Source organism: Oncorhynchus masou, chromosome 15 (genome assembly GCF_036934945.1).
Source record: "Oncorhynchus masou masou isolate Uvic2021 chromosome 15, UVic_Omas_1.1, whole genome shotgun sequence".
In the NCBI taxonomy this organism is placed as follows: Eukaryota; Metazoa; Chordata; class Actinopteri; order Salmoniformes; family Salmonidae; genus Oncorhynchus; species Oncorhynchus masou.
The window spans coordinates 30,827,169-30,839,437 of NC_088226.1; the positions used below are offsets into that span (position 1 = coordinate 30,827,169).

The following is a 12,269-nucleotide window of genomic DNA, read 5'->3' on the forward strand; positions in this document are numbered from 1 at the left end:
TATTTTTTTATCCCCGGATTCCCGCCGCAAACGGAACATCTTTCAGCTGGATCTTCACAACTAGTTATTTAGCTAAACCGCAACCCCGGACGATTACTGCTGGCTAGCGCTTCCACCCACTTAGCCTGAAGCTAGCCCCGCCAGAGCACCTGTGCTACCACCGTAGCATATTCCTGGGCTACAATACCTACCACCGTAGCATACTCCTGGGCTACAATTACCCGGACCCACGACCGGTCTATCGATGTCACCGCATGAAGAGGAATAAACAGACTCACCCCATCGCGACGTCCCCCAAAGGCTAACTCTCTAGCCCCTGCTATCTCCTTGCTTGCTATTTCGGCGGGCTAACTGCCAGCTTGTTTAGCCCCGGTCCGCTAACTGCTACCTTGTTTAGCCCCGGCCCACTAACTGTTAGCTTGTTAGCACAGGCCTGCTAACCGTCTGAATCGCCTCGTCCCAAACACTCACTGGACCCATATTTACTCTCTTTTCCGATTTTTAATTTGTTTATACCTTCCGGTAACCTGCCTCACCCAATGTGATACGGAATCGCTATTCTTTTTAATTTTTAGAACACACTCAAGGACCTCCAGAAGCTAACTAGCTACAACCTATTTAGTCATTGTTAGTTTTTTTTAACCTGGATAACACTCACTAATCCAGCTTCCCTGCCCCCTGGACACTGATCACTTGGCTACATAGCTGATGCACGCTGGACTGTCCATTAATCACGGTACCTCATTCTGCTTGTTTATGTTTTATCTGTCGGCCCCGTTGCCTAGTCAACGCCATTTTACCTGCTGTTGTTGTCTCACCTACTGTTTTAGCGAGCTTTCCCAATTCAACACCTGTGATTACTGTATACCTTGTATACTGTTCAGGTTAGTTATCATTGTTTTAGTTCACAATGGAGCGCCTAGTTCCACTCTTCATACCCCTGATACCTCCTTTGTCCCACCTCCCACACATGCGGTGACCTCACCCATTACTACGAGCATGTCCAGAGATACAACCTCTCTCATCATCACCCAGTGCCTGGGCTTACCTCCGCTGTACCCGCACCCCACCATACCCCTGTCTGCGCATTATGCCCTGAATATATTCTACCATGCCCAGAAACCTGCTCCTCTTATTCTCTGTCCCCAATGCTCTAGGCGACCAGTTTTGATAGCCTTTAGCTGCACCCTCATACTACTCCTTCTCTGTTCCGCGGGTGATGTGGAGGTAAACCCAGGCCCTGCATGTCCCCAGGCACCCTCATTTGTTGACTTCTGTGATCGAAAAAGCCTTGGTTTCATGCATGTCAACATCAGAAGCCTCCTCCCTAAGTTTGTTTTACTCACTGCTTTGGCACACTCTGCTAACCCTGATGTCCTTGCTGTGTCTGAGTCCTGGCTCAGGAAGGCCACCAAAAATTCTGAGATTTCCATACCCAACTATAACATCTTCCGTCAAGATAGAACTGCCAAAGGGGGAGGAGTTGCAGTCTACTGCAGAGATAGCCTGCAAAGTAATGTCATACTTTCCAGTTCCATACCCAAACAGTTCGAACTACTAATTTTGAAAATTACTCTCTCCAGAAATAACTCTCTCACTGTTGCCGCCTGCTACCGACCCCCCTCAGCTCCCAGCTGTGCCCTGGACACCATTTGTGAATTGATCGCCCCCCATCTAGCTTCAGAGTTTGTTCTTTTAGGTGACCTAAACTGGGATATGCTTAACACCCCGGCAGTCCTACAATCTAAGCTAGATGCCCTCAATCTCACACAAATCATCAAGGAACCCACCAGGTACAACCCTAACTCTGTAAACAAGGGCACCCTCATAGACGTCATCCTGACCAACTGGCTCTCCAAATACACCTCCGCTGTCTTCAACCAGGATCTCAGCGATCACTGCCTCATTGCCTGTATCCGCTACGGAGCCGCAGTCAAACGACCACTCCTCATCACTGTCAAACGCTCCCTAAAACACTTCTGTGAGCAGGCCTTCCTAATCGACCTGGCCCGGGTATCCTGGAAGGACATTGACCTCATCCCGTCAGTTGAGGATGCCTGGTCATTCTTTAAAAGTAACTTCCTCACCATTTTAGATAAGCATGCTCCGTTCAAAAAATGCAGAACCAAGAACAGATACGGCCCTTGGTTCACTCCAGACCTCCAGACTGCCCTCGACCAGCACAAAAACATCCTGTGGCGGACTGCAATAGCATCGAATAGTCCCCGCGATATGCAACTGTTCAGGGAAGTCAGGAACCAATACACGCAGTCAGTCAGGAAAGCTGAGGCCAGCTTCTTCAGGCAGAAGTTTGCATCCTGTAGCTCCAACTCCAAAAAGTTCTGGGACACTGTGAAGTCCATGGAGAACAAGAGCACCTCCTCCCAGCTGCCCACTGCACTGAGGCTAGGTAACACTGTCACCACCGATAAATCCATGATTATCGAAAACTTCAACAAGCATTTCTCAACGGCTGGCCATGCCTTCCGCCTGGCTACTCCAACCTCAGCCAACAGCTCCGCCCCCACCGCAGCTTCTCGCCCAAGCCCTTCCAGGTTCTCCTTTACCCAAATCCAGATAGCAGATGTTCTGAAAGAGCTGCAAAACCTGGACTCGTACAAATCAGCTGGGCTTGACAATCTGGACCCTCTATTTCTGAAACTATCCGCCGCCATTGTCGCAACCCCTATTACCAGCCTGTTCAACCTCTCTCTCATATTGTCTGAGATCCCCAAGGATTGGAAAGCTGCCGCAGTCATCCCCCTCTTCAAAGGGGGAGACACCCTGGACCCAAACTGTTACAGACCTATATCCATCCTGCCCTGCCTATCTAAGGTCTTCGAAAGCCAAGTCAACAAACAGGTCACTGACCATCTCGAATCCCACCGTACCTTCTCCGCTGTGCAATCTGGTTTCCGAGCCGGTCACGGGTGCACCTCAGCCACACTCAAGGTACTAAACGATGTCATAACCGCAATCGATAAAAGACAGTACTGTGCAGCCGTCTTCATCGACCTTGCCAAGGCTTTCGACTCTGTCAATCACCATATTCTTATCGGCAGACTCAGTAGCCTCGGTTTTTCGGATGACTGCCTTGCCTGGTTCACCAATTACTTTGCAGACAGAGTTCAGTGTGTCAAATCGGAGGGCATGCTGTCCGGTCCTCTGGCAGTCTCTATGGGGGTGCCACAGGGTTCAATTCTCGGGCCGACTCTTTTCTCTGTATATATCAATGATGTTGCTCTTGCTGCGGGCGATTCCCTGATCCACCTCTACGCAGACGACACCATTCTATATACTTCCGTCCCGTCCTTGGACACTGTGCTATCTAACCTCCAAATGAGCTTCAATGCCATACAACACTCCTTCCGTGGCCTCCAACTGCTCTTAAACGCCAGTAAAACCAAATGCATGCTTTTCAACCGATCGCTGCCTGCACCCGCATGCCCGACGAGCATCACCAGCCTGGATGGTTCCGACCTTGAATATGTGGACACCTATAAGTACCTAGGTGTCTGGCTAGACTGTAAACTCTCCTTCCAGACTCATATCAAACATCTCCAATCGAAAATAAAATCAAGAGTCGGCTTTCTATTCCGCAACAAAGCCTCCTTCACTCACGCCGCCAAACTTACCCTAGTAAAACTGACTATCCTACCGATCCTCGACTTCGGCGATGTCATCTACAAAATTGCCTCCAACACTCTACTCAGCAAACTGGATGCAGTTTATCACCGTGCCATCCGTTTTGTCACTAAAGCACCTTATACCACCCACCACTGCGACTTGTATGCTCTAGTCGGCTGGCCCTCGCTACATATTCGTCGCCAGACCCACTGGCTCCAGGTCATTTACAAGTCCATGCTAGGTAAAGCTCCGCCTTATCTCAGTTCACTGGTCACGATGGCAACACCCATCCGTAGCACGCGCTCCAGCAGGTGTATCTCACTGATCATCCCTAAAGCCAACACCTCATTTGGCCGCCTTTCGTTCCAGTACTCTGCTGCCTGTGACTGGAACGAATTGCAAAAATCCCTGAAGTTGGAGACTTTTATCTCCCTCACCAACTTCAAACATGTGCTATCTGAGCAGCTAACCGATCGCTGCAGCTGTACATAGTCTATTGGTAAATAGCCCACCCATTTTCACCTACCTCATCCCCATACTGTTTTTATTTATTTACTTTTCTGCTCTTTTGCACACCAATATCTCTACCTGTACATGACCATCTGATCATTTATCACTCCAGTGCTAATCTGCAAAATTGTAATTATTCGCCTACCTCCTCATGCCTTTTGCACACAATGTATATAGACTCCCCTTTTTTTGTACTGTGTTATTGACTTGTTAATTGTTTACTCCATGTGTAACTCTGTTGTCTGTTCACACTGCTAAGCTTTATTTTGGCCAGGTCGCAGTTGCAAATGAGAACTTGTTCTCATCTAGCCTACCTGGTTAAATAAAGGTGAAATAAATTTAAAAAAAAGGTCAACCGAGGCCAAAACTCACCAAAAAAAGTTTCTTCACTCACAGAATTGTATGTTGAATGGAATTATAAATGTTTCATTGCTAACTGTCTCTCTCCCTCGGTCCCTCTGTGCTGTATCTAGATGATATTCATGATTACTTTGGGGTGAAGATAGCCATGTACTTTGCCTGGCTGGGGTTCTACACCACATCTATGCTGTATCCAGCTGTCATAGGCTTTGTGCTCTGGATTCTGACGGAGTCTGATCAGGTGACGTTCACACTGGGCCTTATCAAGTGCCTTTTCTAGCATCCTGTCCACGGGGTGTACTTGTATATCAAGCTACCTCACTACAGAATCAGGAGATACATTGCCTTTCAGAAAGTATCCACACCCCTTGACTTTTTTCCACATTTTGTTGTGTTACAGCCTGATTTAAAATGGATTTACACAATACGATTTTCCATTGCCTTGTAAAGAAGGGGAGTTATTAATATATGGGTATACAAAAAACAGCAGACATTGAATATCCCTTTCAACATGGTAAAGTTATTAATTGCAATTAGGAAGGTGTATCAATACAGAGACAACAAGGATACAGGCATCCTTCATAACTCCGTTGCCGGAGAGGAGGCCAGTGGCGTTCACCTCGAGGCCAATGGTGACTTTAAAATAGTTAGAGTTTAATGGCTGTGACGGGAGAAAACTGAGGATGAATCAACAACATTGTAGTTACTCCACAATACCAACCTAATTGACAGAAATAAAAGAAGGAAGCCTGTACAGAATAAAAATAATCCAAAACATGCATCCTGTTTGCAACAAGGCACTCACGTAATAATGCAAAAACAAATTGTAAAGCAATGACATTTTTGTCCTTAATACAAAGTGTTATGTTTGGAGCAGATACAACACATTACTGAATACCATTCTCCATATTTTCAAGCATAGTGGTAGTTGTATCATGTTATGGATATTGTTGTAATCATTAAGGACTGGGGAGTTTTTAGTATAAAAAATAAATGGAATGAAGCTAAGGCAAAATCCTAGAGGAAAACCTGGTTCATTCTGCTTTCCACCAGACTCTGGGAGATTAATTCACATTTCAGCAGGAAAATAACCTAAAACAAAAGGCCAAATCGACACTGAAATTGCTTACCAACAAGACAGTAAATGTTCTGGATTGGCCAAGTTACAGTTCAAGACTCACCCAGAAAGACTCACAGCTGTAATCACTGCCAAAGGTGCTTCTACAAAGTATTGATGTGTGACTACATACTGTCACATGTAAATGAGATATTTCTCTATTTATTTTTCAATAAATGTACACACACAAAATCTAACGTTTCGATCTGAACAGAACCATTATTTTGGGGGGTTTTGTTCCACTGTTCTGACAGGCAAAATAAAGTCCTGAACCGGTTCGACCCCAAAAAAGTACCATTTTATATTGTTCCTATCTGTTCCTTTTTTAACCTGTGAAATCAACAGGTTTTTACATTTAGCTCATTAAATTACTTCAATCCGTGCGGAGAGCGCAGGCAAGCTAGTTGTTTACATACGTGGTGGACAGACAAGTGTAACCTATGCTGCAATATGCAACTTAAATTTTGTGGGTGGGGAGAGAGTGAAAGAGGATTGAGGAGGAGGCTTGAATCGCTGGGCATGTTGTTATGACATGCATTATATGAATTATTCCTAGAAGGAGCGGCTTCTATGGAGGAACCTTGAAATGTCCTTTGAGCTAGCTAGCTTACAAGCTTGAGCTAGCTAGCTTGTGTGTGCAGAGCAGCACAATAATTAAAAACACGTCTTACCTTTTAGTTAGACAGGCCTTAATTAATCCAATGTGATAAATAGACCTATAGTATCCTAGCATTGAAAAAGTTTATCCATTCTTCTCTACTAATTAAAAATCTCTCTCCTTCTCTTCTGAATCAAGCTTGTAACATCAGTACAGTAGCCTATGCTTCGGGAGGGGGAGGAGCAGGTAGCCTAAACATGCACAGGCAAAGATTTTCAGCTTGCAGGCAGACACTTATCAAGGCACAAGGCAAGACCCAGATGCAGACACAGGAGGCAGATGGTTGGAGTATTAACATGTTTATTAATCCAAAGGGGTAGGCAAGAGAATGGTCGTGGACAGGCAAAAGGTCAAAACCAGATCAGAGTCCAGGAGGTACAGATTGGCAGATAGGCTAGTGGTCAGGGCATGCAGAATGGTCAGGCAGGCGGTTACAAAGTCCAGAAACGGTCAAGGGTCAAAACCGGGAGGACTAGAAAAAGGAGAATGCAAAAAGCAGGAGAACGGGAAAACCGCTGGTTGACTTAAAAACATACAAGACAAACTGGCACAGAAAGACAGGAAACACAGGGATAGATACACTGGGGAAAATCAGCGACACTTGGAGGGGGTGGAGACAATCAGGTGAAACAGATCAGGGCGTGACACACTGGTATATGTTTCTGAGTGACAGAGTGAGTGCTTTGCGTAGGTGCTTTGTTGTATTTTGTTGTGGGACTAGAACAAAATGTCTGAAACGTAAAACAATTTTATTGACCAGTTCCCGTGCTTTAAAAGTAACGGAACGGTATAGATTACTTTCGTTTCCGGTTACGTTTCTGTTACTGAAAAATTGCGTTCTTTTACGGTTTTCTGTTCTGTTTCCTGAACCGGTTCCAACCCCTGGTTTTCACTTTTGCGTGTATAATCCATTTTCAATTCAGGCTGTAACACAACAAAATATGGTAGTCTAGGGGTATAAATAACTTCTGAAGGCACTATAAGATTCGCCCCTATGGGTAGTTCTGGCTCAGACAAGCCTTACTTGTCCAAGGCTTACTTACCACTTACTTTTCAAGTGTACTGTCTGGACACAGATGTTAATTGTGATACACTCATCTGCTCTCTAACAGACTTATGCCGTTCTCTAACAATGCCTTTTCAATGGAATCACAGAGTGAGATATCGAACTGTTGACACTTGAAAATGTAGGAATTATTTCGAAGTAACCTCAGATATGATGATCCCATTTCTTTCTAAGACGTTTTCCTTTTCCTCCAGTCCTCCTTTAGTTTTTACACAGGTGTTATAGAGGTTACATGTTTCCTATTTAAAGATTCACCTGTGTATTCTCTGTGTGTTCTCTCAGACAAGTCGTGATATCTGCTGTGTAGTGTTTGCTCTGTTCAACGTGGTGTGGGCCACGCTGTTCCTGGAGAGGTGGAAGAGAAGGGGGGCGGAGCTAGCCTATAAGTGGGGTACGCTGGATACCCCTAACGAGTCCCTAGAGGAACCACGGACACAGTTTATGGTGAGGAGGACATGAGAATATTTCAAATCAAATAACATTTTATTTTTCACATGCGCCGAATACAACAGGTGTAGACCTTACAGTGAAATGCTTACTTATAAGCCCTTAACCAACAATGCTTTAAGAAGACTTAAGAAAAATAAGTGTTAAGTAAGAAATAGAAAATAAAAGTAACAAATAATTCAATGGCAGCAGTCAAATAACAATAGCGAGGCTATATACAGGGGGTACCGGTACAGAGTCAATGTGCGGGGGCACCGGTTAGTCGAGGTAATTAAGGTAATATGTACATGTAGGTAGGGTTAAAGTGACGAATCATAGACAATAACAGAGAGGAGTAGCAGCGTAAAAGAGGGGTCTGGGTAGGCCTTTGATTAGTTGTTCAGGAGTCTTATGGCTTGGGGGTAGAAGCTATTGAGAAGCCTTTTGGACCTAGATTTGGCTCTCCGGTACCGCTTGCCGTGCGGTAGCAGAGAGAACAGTATATGACTAGGGTGGCTGGAGTTTTTGACAATTTTTAGGGCCTTCCTTTGACACCACCTGGTATAGAGGTCCTGGATGGCAGGAAGCTTGGCCCCAGTGATGTACTGGGCCGTATGCACTACCCTTTGTAGTGCCTTGCGTTTGGAGGCCGAGCAGTTTCCATACCAGGCAGTGTTGCAACCAGTCAGGATGCTCTCGGTGGTGCAGCTGTAGAACCTTTTGAGGATCTGAGGACCCATGCCAAATCTTTTCAGTCTCCTGAAGGGGAATAGGTTTTGTCGTGCCCTCTTCACGACTGTCTTGGTGTTTGGACCATGTTAGTTTGCTGGTGATGTGGACACCAAGGAACTTGAAGCTCTTAACCTGCTCCACTACAGCCCGTCAATAAGGATAGGGGCGTGCTTGGTCCTCCTTTTCCTGAAGTCAACAATTATCTTCTTTGTCTTGATCATGTTGAGGGAGGGGTTGTTGTCCTGGCACCACACGGCGAGGTCTCTGACCCCCTCCCTATAGGCTGTCTTGTCGTTGTCAGTGATCAGGCCTACCACTGTTGTGTCATCGGCAAACTTAATGATGGTGTTGGAGTCGTGCCTGGCCGTGCAGTCATGAGTGAACAGGGAGTACAGGAGGGTACTGAGCATGCACCCCTGTGGGGCCTCCGTATTGAGGATCAGCGTGGCGGATGGGTTGTTACCTACCCTTGCAACCTGGTGGCGGCCCGTCAGCAGGTCCAGGATCCAGTTGCAGAGGGAGGTGTTAAGTCCCAGGGTCCTTAGCATAGTAATGAGCTTTGAGGGCACTATGTTGTTGAACACTGAGCTGTAGTCAATGAATAGCATTCTCACATAGGTGTTCCTCTTCTCCAGGTGGGAAAGGGCAGTGTGGAGTGCGATAGAAATTGCATCATCTGTGGATATGTTAGGGCAGTATGCAAATTGGAATGGGTGTAGGGTTTTTGGGATAATGTTGTTGATGTGAGCCATGACCAGCCTTTTAAAGCACTTCATGGCTACAGACGTGAGTGCTACGTGTTGGTAGTAATTTAGGCAGGTTACCTTAGTGTTCTTGGGCACAGGGACTATGGTGGTCTGTTTGAAACATGTTGGTATTACATACTCAGACAGGGAGAGGATGAAAATGTCAGTGAAGACACTTGCCAGTTGGTCAGCGCATGCTTGGAGTACACGTCCTGGTTATCTTTGTAAATATTGACCTGTTTAAAGGTCTTACTCACATCGGCTGCAAAGAGCTTGATCTCACAGTCGTCCGGAACAGCTGATGCTCTCATGCATGTTTCTGTGCTACTTGACTCGAAGCGAGCATAGAAGTAATTTAGCTCGCCTGGTAGGCTCGTGTCACTGGGCAGCTCTCTGCTGTGCTTCTCTTTGTAGTTTTTAATAGTTTGCAAGCCCTGCCACATCTGACGAGCGTTTGAGCCGGTGTAGTACGATTCGATCTTAGTCTTGTATTGACGCTTTGCCTGTTTGATGGTTCGTCGTAGGGCAGGATGTCTTATAAGCTTCCGGGTTATAAGCTTTAGGGGCTTCCAATTGGCGCAGCAGTCGGGTTCAAATTCAGGCTGCATCACATCTGGCCGTGGTTGGGAATCCCATAGAGCGGCGCACAGCATCGTCCGGGTTTGGCCGGTGTGTTTGTTCTTAACTGACTTGCCTAGTTAAATAAAGGTTAAATATATATATATTTTTAAATAGTCCTGCTACTTGAAAGCGGCAGCTCTACCCTTTCTTGCTTTTCTCTTCCCTCTCAGTTTCCCTCCACCTTTCTCCTCCTACCCTTTATCCTCTCTCTCACCCTTTCCCTCTTGCCCCATCCCCTCCATCTCCCCTCTCTCCCTCCATCTCCTCGCTCGACCCCTCCCCCCTGCAGGGCGTAAAGCGGTGCAGTCCCATAACAGGCTGTGAGGAGTTATACTACTCTCCGTGGAGGAGGAGGATGTTCAGGTGGCTGGTCAGCCTGCCCATCTGTATCCTTTGTCTCTGCTTTGTCTTCCTGGCCATGCTCATCTGCTTTGAGCTGCAGGTATGTCAGTACTGCTCCTTCTGGCTGCTGCTGCTCTACCTACATAACTGCCTTCCTAGTGTCTAGGGAGCTTCCCCAAAATTCACAGGTTTTCCTGAAAACCTGGTTGGAGAATTGTGGATTTTGTGCTTATTCCTTCGTCATTCCTGGAAAGTTTCCAACTGGGATTTCTGGAAAACCTGGGAATTTTGAGAAAGTTAACGGAATTTAACAACCCCACAAAATAAAATTTCCTTCAACCGTAGAAAGGGAAATATACCTGTGGAATTGATTGTAACGGGTCGCTGCCGTGAAATGTCAACACCCATGCGTTGTGCCAATAGAGTTAGCCCACTTGGTGGGAATTGTAACGTGGCTCATATTAGCGAGGATTGCAACAATTAGGCAGCTGTTGTTGTCTCACAGGAGTTTGTGATGGGGATCAAGGAGGTACCACGCTTGGCCAGGTTCATCCCTAAGATCATGCTGGCCATCACTGTGACTGCCTGTGACGAGGTGTACCGGAAGATAGCCTGCTGGCTCAACGACATGGGTGAGAACACATAGGCAAATACACACACACACACACACGAACACATATGGCTGTGTTAGGGCTATTTTACCAAGAAGGAGAATGATGGAGTCCTGCATCAGATGACCTGGCCTCCACAATCTCAACCAAATTGTGATGGTTTGGGATGAGTCGGACCGCAGAATGAAGGAAAGGCAGCCAACAAGTGCTCAGCATATGTGGGAATTCCTTAAAGACTGTTGGAAAAGCATAACAGGTGAAACTGGTTGAGAGAATGCCAAGACTGTGCAAAGTTGTCATCAAGGAAAAGGATGGCTACTTTGAATAATCTGAAATATATCAAATATATTTTTATTTTGACACTTTTTTTGGTTACTACATGATTCCATATGTGTTATTTCATAGTTTTGATGTCTTCACTATTATTCTACAATGTAGAAAATTGTGAAAATAAAGACAAACCCGTGAATGAGTAGGTGTTCTAAAACTTCTGACCGGTAGTGCGTTTTTCAGGACCCTGTCTTTCAAAGATAATTCGTAAAAATAGAAATAACTTCACAGATCCTCATTGTAAAGGGTTTAAACACTGTTTCCCATGCTTGTTCAATGAAACATAAACAATTAATGAACGTGCACCTGTGGAATGGTCGTTAAGACACTAACAACTTAGACGGTAGGCAATTAAAGTCACAGTTATGAAAACTTCGGACACTAGGGGCCTTTCGACTGACTCACCAAAAGAAAGATGCCCATGGTCCCTGCTCATCTGCGTCAAAGTGCCTTAGGTATGCTGCAAGGAGGCATGAGGACTGCAGATGTGGCCAGGGCAATAAATAGCAATATCCATACTGTGAGACGCCTAAGACAGGGAGACAGGACGGACAGCTGATCGTCCTCGCAGTGGCAGACCACGTGTAACAACACCTGCACAGGATTGGTACATCCGAACATCACACCTGCGGGACATGTACAGGATGGCATCAACAACTGCCCGAGTTACACCAGGAATGCATAATCCCTCCATCAGTGCTCAGACTGTCCGCAATAGGCTGAGAGAGGCTGGAATGAGGGCTTGTAGGCCTGTTGTAAGGCAGGTACTCACCAGACATCACCGGCAACAACGTCGCCTATTGGCACAAACTTTCGCTGCACCAGACTGGAATGGCAAAAAGTGCTATTTAATGACGATTCGCGGTTTTGTCTCATCGGGGGTAATCGTCAGATTCAAGTTTATCGTCGAAGGAATGAGCGTTACACCCAGGTCTGTACTCTGGAGCGGGATCAATTTGGAGGTGGAGGGTCCATCATGGTCTGGGGCGGTGTGTCACAGCATCATTGGACTGAGCTTGTTGTCATTGCAGGCAATCTCAACGCTGTGCGTTACAGGGAAAACAACCTCCTTCCTCATGTGGTAACCTTCCTGCAAGCTCATCCTGACATGAACTTCCAGCAT

General features: G+C 46.0%; 1 protein-coding gene across 3 annotated transcripts in view; it reads left to right on the forward strand.

The window, feature by feature from the left end:
* Positions 1-12,269, forward strand: part of LOC135556144 (anoctamin-8-like) — a 62,825-nt gene that overhangs the window by 36,132 nt on the left and 14,424 nt on the right. For 2 of the 3 annotated variants that reach the window (XM_064989089.1, XM_064989091.1), the window contains exons 7-10: positions 4,611-4,738; positions 7,621-7,782; positions 10,153-10,305; positions 10,711-10,837. In XM_064989089.1, the coding sequence (XP_064845161.1) occupies positions 4,611-4,738; positions 7,621-7,782; positions 10,153-10,305; positions 10,711-10,837 (570 nt within the window). The remainder of the gene's footprint in view (positions 1-4,610; positions 4,739-7,620; positions 7,783-10,152; positions 10,306-10,710; positions 10,838-12,269) is intronic. The other variant, XM_064989090.1, reaches the window with a different exon arrangement.